The 12,912-nt window shown below is 39.1% G+C and overlaps 1 protein-coding gene across 50 annotated transcripts in view; it reads left to right on the forward strand.

The window, feature by feature from the left end:
* The window catches only part of SCEL (sciellin), a 111,675-nt gene that overhangs the window by 33,504 nt on the left and 65,259 nt on the right, over window positions 1–12,912 (forward strand). For all 50 annotated transcript variants that reach the window (XM_077974459.1, XM_077974491.1, XM_077974492.1 and 47 more), the window contains one exon: window positions 1,646–1,711. In XM_077974459.1, the coding sequence (XP_077830585.1) occupies window positions 1,646–1,711 (66 nt within the window). The remainder of the gene's footprint in view (window positions 1–1,645; window positions 1,712–12,912) is intronic.

The raw sequence follows: 12,912 nt of genomic DNA on the forward strand, positions 1-12,912 counted from the left end.
TGAGGCTGCAAAGTCTCAGAAATGTGATTCATCTTTCCCTTGAACCTAAATTTCATGCCCCTTGACCCTTTGCCTAGTAAAAACAGATTCCTAAGTTTGAAAGAGAAATTTTAGGATAGTCAGTTCAATCTCCTACCTAGTGCAAGAATCTTTCCTCTGACATTTTGGGCATAATTCAGGGTCACTGAAGCCAGCAATAAGACTCTCATTATTTTGGGACACATCTTTGACTTGCTCTCCTGGGTAGCATCTATTCCTTACCTTGAGCTGGGATCTGCCTTGAGTGACTCGTAACTTGTCTTAGTTCAGCTCTGCAGTGGCTCAGAGAAGAGACCTACTTAAACAATTTAAAGCCAGCTTTCCTGTCTGCCTTTTCTTCTGTAGTGCATACTGTTCTCATCTGAATATCTTCAGTTTTCGTTCGTATCTTGGTCTTTCTGCTTAGCTATTGCTACCAACTAAAATTATGACCTAGTGATGTGAGGACATCTTTCTAATTAAGGTTAGAACTGAAGCTAGTGCTGCTATGATATTCACTTACGCTTTCAATATTCTTACTTGTCAGAGTTTTCTATCAGTTTCTTTTCTTTCTTTCTTTCTTTCTTTCTTTCTTTCTTTCTTTCTTTCTTTCTTTCTTTCTTTCTTTCTTTCTTTCTTTTTTGGAAATGGAGTGTGCAATGGCACGATCTCGGCTCACTGCAGCCGCTGCCTCCCGGGTTTAAGCAATTCTCTGCCTCAACCTCCCGAGTAGCTGGGAGTATAGACACATGCCACCACGCCCAGCTAATTTTTGTATTTTTAGTAGAGATGGGGTTTCACCATTTTTGCCAGGCTGGTCTTGAGCTCCTGACCTGGTGATCCACCTGCCTTGGCCTCCCAAAGTGCTGGGATTACAGGCGTGAGCCCCTGCACCTGGCCCACAGTTTTAAAAAAATTATATTTTGAGGCTGGGTGTGGTGGCTCACGCCTGTAATCCCAGCACTTTGGGAGGCCCAGGTGGGTGGATGACCTGAGGGCGGGAGTTTGAGACCAGTCTGACCAACATGGAGAAACCCCATCTCTATTAAAAAATACAAAATTAGCCAGGCATGGTGGTGGGCACCTGTAATCCCAGCTACTTGGGAGGCTGAGGCAGGAGAACTGCTTGAACCCGGGAGGCGGAGGTTGTGGTGAGCTGAGATCGCGCCACTGCACTGCAGCCTGGGCGACAAGAGCGAAACTCCGTCTCAAAAATAAAAATAAAAATAAAACTATATATATTTTGAGTAGAGTATAAGATTGTTATTTCTGTTGTGAATAGTTCAGACATGCAAAAAATAGGGAGAATAACATGATAAACATACATGAATTTACTATCTAGATTTAGCAATTGTCATTATTTTCCAGGTTTGCTTTAGATTTATTTTTAAAAGAAACGTCCACATTACTTAGTGCCAAAGGAAATGAGAAAAGAAGTTTACTTGGAGGAACAGATAGCCTAGAATATAGGACAATTACTTCCTACTTCATTTATGAAATAGTGTTCATTTTACTTCCAAGGCTTGGTATAATCTCACTGTCTTTTTAACTGTCAAATTATTTTCAGACATGTGGGTGGGATCAGCCTTTCAAGCATTGTGTTTATTACCGTGTCATTTCTTAACAGGCAGTCCTGGTTTCCACCGCCCCCTCCAGGTTACAATGCCTCTTCAAGCACAGGAGCCAGGAGACGGTAAGGGAACGGTGTCGGGCGTAATTGCTGTGCCATTAGATGGAAGAACATGTCAGACATCTACAACATATAATTGTGGATGCTTTGGGATAAATTGGAGGCAATCTCGTGAACTCTCAGCTCTGTACTGTAGGGTGTCCAGTGGGAGTAAGGTCAGGGCTACAAGTACCCTGGTAGGACATCTGACAAACTGCTAGGAGTAAGTAGGTGGCTGCATTAGATTGCTAGGGTTACTTACAGCCAAAAGAAATGAGTGCCACAAACTGGGTGCTGCAAACTGCCACAAAGTGCCACTGGGTGGCTTAAACAACAGGAATTTATTGCCTCATAGTTTTAGAGGCCAGAAGTCCATAATCAAGGGTTCATCAGGGTTGGTTCCTTCTGAGGACTGTGAGGGCTCCCCTAACTTCTGGCGGTTTCCTGATAGTCATTGACATTGCCCAGTTGGTACAAGCATTGTTCTGATTGCTGCCTTCATCTTCACATGACCTTCTCCCTGTGTGCACGTCTGAGTCCAAATTTCCCTTTGTTATGAAGCAACTAATCATGTCTATCCTACTACAGTATGACCTCATCCTAACTGAACTAATTACATCTGCAATGACCCTATTTCTAAGCAAGGTCACATTCTGAGGAATTGTGGATTAGGACTTCAACATGTGAATTTTGGGGGCAGAGGGGACACAACTTAATCCTTAACAGTGACAGCAGGAGAGAACAGAGTCAGGCATCAGACAGGGGTTCCGATGTGGGCTCCTGGTGCCCAGCTGTCTCCAGGCTGTGCAGAACCTGGAGAACTGGATGAGGTTATGTGTGGCAAGTTGTTCATAAATGTTAAGTGACAAATGAATATTTTCTAATTTTTTTTGTTGTTGTTGAGAGTAATAGTTATAACTAAATGATAGATCAGGTGGAGGACACCTTATTCTACAATTTTCATGCTAGAAATGCCAGCACCAATTCAATGTAATAAATATTTAATAAACACTGCTGTGTGCCAGATATTATTCTAGGATCTTGGGATATATCAGTGAACAAAACATGGAACCTACACTCTGGTCTTTAAAGAAGCATGCTCTATAATCAATATCATCACTAACTCAGAAACAAAAACAGGTCTTCTATTTAGTTTACTTTTCAGGTATCCAAAGATGTTTTTATGTCTCAACTTCTAGAATATTTTAATGTTTCAATGGGATCAGTTTTTCTAATTCTGACTATTGGAAAAGAAAATTTTATTAAACTATGTGCTCATTTAATATTAGATTGGTTTATTTTATAAAATTTTCATCTACCCTGCAGACTTCTAATGTCTCTTTCATTTCCAAGTTATGGATATATTTAGAAATACATGTATTTTGAAATAATTTGAGTGAGATCTATAAGGATGTAAATAAACTCTAGTTGGTCAATAGAAAGAGCTCGAGTTACTTTTTTTATACCTATCATTACATCTATCTATGTATCTATGTATCTATGTATCTATGTATCTATGTATCTATCTACCTATCTATCTATCTATCTATCTATCTATCTATCTATCTATCTATCTATCTATCCTATCTCTGTTTGTCTATCTGTCTACCTATCTATAACTAAATCAAATTATATTTCTATAACATGTTGAGCAGTCACAACTTGGAGTCACATTCACCAACTGTTACAATGTTTTATTTTAGAACCTGCTCATCTACAGATGACTTCCAATTACATGAACTTCCATGTATGAATTACATTTGGAGTTTAAAACATTCTTTCCCCTCAGGCTGTTATTAGATACTTCCCTATGGGTGATACCTTTGATGTAAGGAGTTATCTAAGTGGGGAAAATGTTAACTAGGAGTTCTCCTAGTTATTATTTTTTCTGAGTATTGTTAAGATTCATCCATTTTTGTCTTGATAGAGAATAACTGGTACTTTTCTTAGATCTATTTATTACTTATTTTTAAAATAACTTCATATTTTGTCCTCAACTCATCATTCCAATTATTCATTATTCCAATATCATTATAAAAAGCAACTGGTTATATAACAGGGTAAAAACGTGGAAGGATTATTCATGAATTAACATCTCATGCTATCAATGCCTGTTGAGGTTGTGGATCTGTTTTCACAGAGCTGATGGGGCTTGGCTCTCTGCCCTCCCTCACGATTATGCATTGCTGGATGTGATTTACATGGGAGATGAAATGAGTTACAATGTTCCTATTTCTGATTCTTGGCTCAGATCCATAGCTCTGGAACTAAGGGAAAGAGGAGATTATTAGGCTAGGTTGATCAATTTGTATATCCATTCCTTTTTTAGAGTCACAGATTATTAATATAATGGCTAAACGAAAAGACTTCTCTTTGAGCATCAAAAATATGTCATGCCAAGCCTTCAGGGGAAGGAGAGAATAATAACAATATAGCAATGCCTTTGATTTCTGAAGTGCTTTTCTTTGGAAGAGCTGAAAGTACAGCTTCTGTTTCTCACCTTTAATGCCAGTGCATTCCCAGGGCTGAGAAACAGCCTTTTTAGTAAATGCTGAAAAATAGAAGCGATTATTAAATGATGAAAGGGAGTAAAGGCTTCACAAAGATATCTTTGTTCCCAGAGGAGCCCAAAGAAAATGAAAATAGGTCAAAAACAGATAAAAATGGGGGGCTATGATTGATAACACTAGCTAATAGCTCAATGTCAAACATTTCCCTTTATCTTTCACTAATACACTGGTGTTCATCTCTCCCCCTTTTCTCTCCCCTCCCATCTTCTCCAGAAGAATTTTCACTTAAGACTGACACCCTTACTTTTTCTGTTCTTAGTTTTGCAAGCTTTTTTTCACCACCTAATCTTTCCCTGAAATTTCATTTTCTCCCATACATCTTTTTCTGTGCAGCACAATTGAAAAGACCATCAAACTCCCCTGTCATCCAGGAATGAGTCCTTTTCCTGGAATTTCCTCCCTTGACCTCTCTGTAGCCCTTAACACCATGGGTTATCCCATCTCTCATTTGTTCCTTTCTTAATTTATACTATGGAAGAAATCAAGTTCAGATTAAAAACTTGTGTTATATTGTGTTTTGATTAAAATCTATTACAAGCACAATGTAAACCACACCCAAAAGGCCTTAAATTTTTTTTATCAACAGAAGAGCTCATAATATCATACCTTTGTTTAAATGTATATCTATGCCTATAACTATGTTAGTCTATCTTTATAATTAATATATCTATTCCTATATCTACATCTATACCTATACTTACAGAGAGTTTTTTAAAATTATCATATTTTATAGCTAAAGAAAAAATGAAATTTTCTGAGAAGTGTCATTTTATGTATGGTATACATTAGTTATGCAATGAGAGAGTTCAGACCTGGGTGATCAAACAAAATTTTGGAGTTAAGACTTGAATATCTTTGAAAGCCTCTTGTCCTATTTTTGTAAATGTTCAAGAGAGTAGCTGTAATTCATGACAGCAAGACATGGCATGTAAAATTTTTAACTTAAATAAAACCTTTGGCCCTTCTAGTTGATTTCCAAGTTTGCTTCTTGGTCATTGTGATTTCAACCATTGGGATATTGATGTTTTCTGTCTTCTTTCTTCTCTTGCTAAGAATGGAAATAACCAATACAGTGTTTTGAATTATCAAGATATGCCAAGCAGATTATCCTTTGAAGTCTTCTTATCAGAGCATGTTTTATTTTCATTTTAATCAAGACTGAATCAGAATTTTAGCTTTATAACTGTTGTTCCTTGTTACATTCCTCTGTCTCACTCCTATCTCTCTGATCAAAGTCCTGTTTCACTGGTTTCCCCATTTTCCATGTTCAAACCTCTTCCATCTTAAAAAATATAGCTCCTAAAAATTTGATAGCCTAATATTACAAACCTACTCTGCTGACACCCTTCCTCTCTTTCCATCTTAGCCAACGTTCTCAGAAGAGTTGATGCTGCTTTTCATCTCCATTTTCTGGTTCCTATCACCATTAGTTCATGGAAACAGCTTTCCCTAAGTCACTGATGACATTGTTCATATCAGTCTGTATGACCACGTCACCCTTCAAAGGGCACCACTGACTCTTTATGCCCTTATCAAATCTCTCTTGTTGTGTTTCGAGAACCAGCACACTCCCCCAACACACTCTTCTGGATTTTCTTTCTTTTTCGATTCCTCAGCCCTTCTTCCTTAGTCTCCTCAGCTTCCTCATCATTTTCTACCAAGCCATTAAATGTTGATGCTCCTAAAGGCTCCAAGTCCCTCTTCTCTTCTCCTCCTGTTCTGTGCTCTGCCTTTCAACAGCAGCATCCAGATCCAGGGTTTCAGTGGCCATTTGTGTGCTCTCCACTTCTTTGTTTATATCTGCTCCAGATCTCTTCTCTGAGTTGCCTTTGGGTAGCCCACTGCCCACTGTCTCAAAGACATGAGAAACTCAATGTGTTCAAAATGAAATCCATCCTTCTTCATCCTAACCCGGTCTCCTATCTCATTCTCCTGTAATGATAGTTTAATGGGAATAACGCTGACTCTCTAAATTACTTTGGGCACTATGGCCATTTTCACAATATTGAGACTTCCTATTCATGAACATGAAATGTTTTTCCATTTTTTTGTGTCCTGTCTGATTTCTTTGAGCAGTGGTTTGTAGTTCTCCTTGAAGAGGTCCTTCACTTCCCGTGTTAGTTGTATTCCTAAGTATTTTATTCTCTTTGTAGCAATTGTGAATGGGAGTTCATTCATGATTGACTCTCTGCTTGCCTGTTGTTGGTGTATAGGAATGCTAGCGATTTTTGCACATTGATTTTGTATCCTGAGACTTTGTTGAAGTTGCTTATCAGCCTAAGAAGATTTTGGGCTGAGATGATGGGGTTTTCTAGATATAGGATCATGTCATCTGCAAACAAAAACAATTTGACTTCCTCTCTTTCTATTCGAACATGCTTTATTTGTTTCTCTTACCTGATTGCCCTGGTCAGAACTTCCAATACTCTCTTGAATAGAACTGGTGAGAAGGAGCATGGCCATGTGTATTAGTCTGTTCCAACACTGCTATGAAGAAATACCTGGCACTGGGTAATTCATAAAGGAAAGAGATTTAATTGACTCACAGTTCCACCTTGCTGGGGAGGCCTCAGGAAACTTATGACCATGGAGGAAGGCAAAGGAGAAGCAGGGGCCTTCTTCACAGGGTGGCAGGATGGAATGAAAGCAAGCAGGGGAAGATACCAGACACTTATAAAACCATCAAACCTCCTGAGAACTCACTCACTATCACTAGAACAGCATGGGGTAAACTGCCCCCATAATCCAATCACCTCCACCTGGTCCTGCCCTTGACTCAGGGACCCATGGGTACTACAATTCGAGGTGAGATTTGGGTGCGGACACAGAGGCAAGCCATATCACCACGTTTTGATCTGATTTCCCTTCAGTATTTCACTTCTGACTTACCTCTGTCCTGTTCTCTCACTTCCACACTAAACCAGCTATAGTTTCCTTGATGTGTCCAAATGCCACTTGGATAAAGTCTTAGTAAAGACATGGGATGGTGGGAGTGGTAGCAATATATTGCAGAAGCCTACACCAAACTACGTAAAATGAAATATTGGAAATCCCTGTTCATAAATTCCTTGGCCATCCCTGTTATTGGGCATTTCTTGTTGGCTGGTATTTCTCTGCAGGCCTTCACCTGCTGCTGTTTTCCTCAACAGCCCCTTTCTTCCACCTTCGCTCTCCAGCCCCCAGTTCCTGTTAACTACTTACATTGGGGAGATTAGCTCCTTTCTTCCTGCGCTAGCCTATCCTTAGAGAATCTTATTGTCATAACCAAACACGATGACATATTCACTTTTGAGAGGCATTCTATGCTACTTTTTAAAATTAAATTTTTCTTGTGTTATCATAAGTTGAATATTCAGCCACACCCACACTTAAAACATCAAAGCTATCATGGACCTCTTTGTGTTCCTTACTGTGTTTATTTAATCATCATTGCAGTGAGTTCCAAGGATTAGGGTGCTGATGGAGAAAAAAGATATGACCATGAGATGGCAGAGGCATACCACAAGCCTAATTTGGCTGGTGCTTTCACAGGCTTTGCTTCTGAGGGAGTCACTCGCCACATGAGAACCTCCAAAGACAACTGCCAAGAGACCATCACCCAGCAAGGGAGGAGGGTAAAGGGACTCCGGGGAGAGGAGGGATCAGAGAAAGGGCTTTCATGTCTAGGTGATGTCACTCAGCATCATGATGGGAGTCCCAGAGCAGAGAACTCTGAAAAGTGGCAGCAGCTTTATAGCCCCAAAAGTTGGAGCGTATGAATGTACAAATAACCATACCATAAGATCAACTGTGAGGGCATGAGAAGAACATCAGTCTTCTCTGGGAAATCTGATGTTGTAGGAAGAGCTTCTAGCAGGGAACTCAGAGATCAGGTCCCCATAGGGGTGCGGGATTTGGGGGAAGGAGAGAGATTACACAATGCTAGGTTTTCAAGCCCAGGGTGATTTTAAGCGTAGTAATGCCACTAATCAATGTGGGAAGAAATGGGAGCAGAATAGGGAGTACACAATTGGTCTTAAGCAGCTGACACTGTGCTTTGTGTTGAGCAGGTAGAGTCTGGGACACTGGCGGGATATATTTGTATCAGTGATTCCCAAGCAAAGATAAACACCTAGAGGGGAAGAAGGAGTGTGCTCAGGTAAAAGGCAGTTTCTGAAGATCCAATTTGGGGTTGAACCCAAGGATTTAAAATGTAGTATCTTTATAGAGTAAAGACACCTGTTGAGAAAATATTAAATGAGAAGAAAATGGAAGTGGAACTTTAATGTGTGTCTATACATCAGGTGTGGTGGGGGGCTAAGGTTGCATGGTAAAGGTAAGGTGTAATGAGAGGTAGATAGGGTGAAGGCAGTGTGGGTCAATGGATTCTACCATCTCAAACCAAGCCATCCTTCAAAAAGTCTGGCATGAATTTTACTTCCTCCCCAAAGCTTTCACACCCTAAGGTGTGACTTTTGTCATCTGGACTCAGAAGGCTTATTATCTTCGATTCTCATTTAGCAATTAACTGTGCATTACTTTGACACATCGCTTACTATTGCAGTGTACTCATCAACTAAATGGCATCATCTTATAACTCTTTGAATCATCAAGTAAATTTATCCATAGTAGTTTGTCAATAAGTACATATTGACTGATTGATTATTTTAATATTTCTTCGTATCTACTAGACAATGAATTTCCCTCAACCTGTTATCTTGTCTTTTTGTAGTTGTGCTATATTCTATGTGCTAAGTAACACCTCTCTCTCTCCCTCTCTCTGTTTCTCCCTGTCTCTGTGTCTTTCTCTTTCCAAAACAATTGTCGAGCTCTGGCTATGTGCTAGAGAACCACTTTGCTAGATGCCAGGAGTACAAAAAGGAGTACAGAGAGAAAACTCAACTTCTAGCAGGGAGTCATTTTGAGCCAGGATTGTTAAACATGAAGGCTGGCCCTCACCAAGGGAGGGTCCTCGGGAGTATGATAAACACAAAGGTCAAGGTAGCCACAAAATATGTGGAGTGTGGAGAGGGAGGCAGTAGACATTGTATCTGGAGTAGAGTAGGCTCAAAAGAGGCAATGCCAGAGGTAAGCCTTAAAGAATGAGCAAGAGTAAGCCAGATGCAAGGGGGAGGTATAGATAGAGGCATTTCAGGCAGAAAGGAGAGGAGGAGCGAAGTTCCAGTGCCAGAGAATACGGGGTATATGGGCATGTCTATGTGAGCGTATTTGTAAGCGTAGAACGATGGGCTTCCCATCCATGGGACATTCTCTGCATTTATCCTTTATCAATTATGTTTAGTGATAGCAGGAAATCCAGCAATTCCAAATCTGATGTTATGTGGGAAAATGTCTTTTAATGTAAGACCCTATGCGCAGATATCCACTCATAATTTGTGGTGAGCCTAAGTACCTTTTTAGAATATCATGTTTCTGTTTTAAGAGTTAATGTTGTGCTGTTAGGTAATTTGAGCTCTGACCATATGCCGTAGATTTGGAATATGTACAAAAGAAAGTGCAAGTGTCATCAATGTAGAAAATTACTAGAAAGTCAGAGCCATGTTCCCCTCTTCCCACTTCTTTTGTTTTATGATATGCCTGAAAGCCTGAGGCAAAGCAGTGTGTCAGCAAACACTTGGGGATGTCTTCATTTTTCAAGTTCTTAAACACTTTCTTGTCTCTGAGACTTTTAAAAGAGTGGTAACATTTGCCGGACGTGAGCCAATGGAGGGAATAATAAGAGCCATCTGGAGAAATATTCAGGTTCATCACAAGGAACTAGAGATATAACAGTTCTGGAAAGTCGAATTTCTTTCTGATTTCAGAACCTACCATTAAATTTTTGTATTCTGTTTATGATAAATTCAAATGATTCTGACTGTGTATTTAGGTGACTTGGAGATTCAGTGGTTAAACGGCATGTAAAGCTCATTTAAGAACCTCATGGAAGCCAAACTAAAGTACTTGCTTAACAGACAGTATGAATATTTATGAATGTTATTCATTATTCTCATTTAGGAACAATAATGAAGCCACCACTAGAAATGAATGTGCTTTTTTTTTTTCTGGAATCATTTTTAAAGATAGAAAAGGAAATAATATTTGATAAAATTAAAGTAGAAACGCATCTAGGAAAATTACCATATAAATATTTTCTACATAATTTCTCATCCTTATTTGTTTCGACCTCTTCTCCTTCAGTGGTTATTTCACTTCCTGTTAGCTGATTGGTAGATTTGGAGGAGGAAAAAAATATCCTGATTGAGAAGTGAGTTGCCATGGCAACCTTGCACTACAGTTATATTTTTCTGTCTGTAACTATAAATGGTAAAATGTAACCTTTCTAATTATGCTGCAACATTTTTAACTCTATTGGTACCAAATCCTCTACAAAGTTTGATGTCATGCTAAATAAAAGCAATACATCCATCTCATTTTTATATCAACAAAAAAATCTTTATATTAACTGGAATCTCTTTTGTAGAAATTAAGATTCTAAGACACGCAATAAAATATCAAAATACAGAATTTAAAAATCTTACCTGAATGCCTAGATTGCTCATTCTAAACATTCAAAGTAATTAAAATATTAGCCTGAGTTTAAGTTTATTATGTTTAAATGTGTAGTTTGAACAGAATAAGGAGAAACCTAATTCAGAATCTGTAAATGAAGGTCTTAACATTTATCATGAATAATATTTTCTTCAGTCCTAGGGGAATAACTTAGACAGTCCCTGATTTCCTAACACTAGTTTGAAGTAACTCATACCTTCAAACAACAAGTACAAAGCATCCCTGCTTTGCCCAACCCAGATTCCCACCTCCCCTCCCTCTCTTGGAACCCCTGTTGCCTCTGCCCCTGGCAGAGGACCTCCTGGAAATATGAGAAAGCAGGGAAGCTCCAGGTTCAAAAGTAGGATAGAGAAAGAAGCTGTGAGAATCAGGATACCTAGGGTCAAGCACTCTGTCAAAAACGTCACCTTGCTCCGATCATAAAAAACAAATAATTTGATTTAAAAAAAAAAATTATTTCACCATTTAGTAGTATTGCTGAAAGTTCTATCGACTAGAGATTGTAAATTTCACCTCAATTATAAGCATGACAGGTTAAAGGGGCTATCTCTGGTCATTCAAATCTTAGTGTCAATTATATAAATCAGGTTTCTTTCCTGCTAAAACTGGGCAGGATTAGAGCATCCTAAGGGAATGGAGGCTTGTATTGTGTGGAGGGGAGTGGAAGATGGCTTTGGAGGAAGAAGATGGGAGGCAGGGAGGCCTGACTATGAAGTATAGGTGATGGGGACATGCTGTGGCATAGGGTTTGGGAGAGGACAATGGGAGTGGGGGATGGGGGTGAAAGGACCAGCATTTTGCTTGGGACTGTCTTCATACTTGGCAGCCCGTCTTTGTCCTCTCATCTCTCTGTCTCCTCTCTTAGCTATATGCAGAATGTCATATAAATGGAATCACCCATGACATACACCCTTTTCATATGTTTGCATGGGTGTGTTTGTCATCTGTGTATCTTCCTTGGTGAAGTATCTGTTAAATTTTTTCTTTTTTTTGAAACGGAGTCTCACTCTGTTGCCCAGGCTGGAGTGCAGTGGTGTGATCTCAGCTCACTGCAACCTCCGCCTCCTGGGTTCAAGTGATTCTCATGCCTCAGCCTCCTGAGTAGCTGGGACTACAGGTGCGTGCCACCATGCCTGGCTGATTTTTTGTATTTTTAGTAGAGACAGTGTTTCACCATGTAGGCCAGGCTGGTCTTGAACTCCTGACCTCAGATGATCCTCCTGCCTCAGCCTCCCAAAGTGCTGGGATTACAGGCGTGAACCACCCTGCCCAGCCCAAGTATCTTAAATCTTTTGCTGATTTTATTTCTGCTGGTTTGTTTACTTATTGTTGAGTTTTGAAATTTAAAAAAAAATACATTGTGCTTGGAAGTCCTTTTTCAGGTATGTGAATAGCAAATATTTTTTCCAGTGTGTGACTCGTTTTTCAATTCTCTTAACGATGCACTTTTCAGAGCCAACATGTTTTTCTAATTTAATGAAATCCAATTTATCAAGTTTTGTTAAATAAATTATGTTTTTGGTATTATGTTTAAGAACTCTTTGCCTAACTAATGATCACAAAAATTTCTTCTGTTTTCTTCTAAAAGTTTGTAGTTATATGTTTGACATATAGATGTGTGATCCATTTTGAGTAGACTCCTTTTTAATGTGAACATTTTTTTTTAGTTCACTTGGTAATAGCTGGAATATTTTTATGTCTTTGAGAAAACATCTAAGGACAAAAAGCTGCTATGACTTATCAATACTTGAATTTGTGTATCTTTGTATCTACTGACCAATAAAAGTTGACTCATGTTCTTATAGAGCCAACTTACATTTAAATTTTATTAACCACAACAGCATCTACATACATTTGAAAAGCACAGTACATGAACGTCAAGGTACTTGTGGAGTTGAGGATTCCTTGCAATAGCGCCACCCTCCCTCAGTCATGTAGTGGTTTACCATCCACAGATCTGGGCCAATCTCTTCCTTTTATAGGCAAATAAGCAGAGTTTCGGAAGGAATCAGAGCTTTTTCCAGAGTCAAAGAGAAAGTTGGTGGCAAAGCTAGTCTAGAATCTAGAATCTAGATCTCTAGAATTCTAGTCCAGTGCACGCTC

Source organism: Macaca mulatta, chromosome 17 (genome assembly GCF_049350105.2).
Source record: "Macaca mulatta isolate MMU2019108-1 chromosome 17, T2T-MMU8v2.0, whole genome shotgun sequence".
NCBI classification, from domain to species: domain Eukaryota; kingdom Metazoa; phylum Chordata; class Mammalia; order Primates; family Cercopithecidae; genus Macaca; species Macaca mulatta.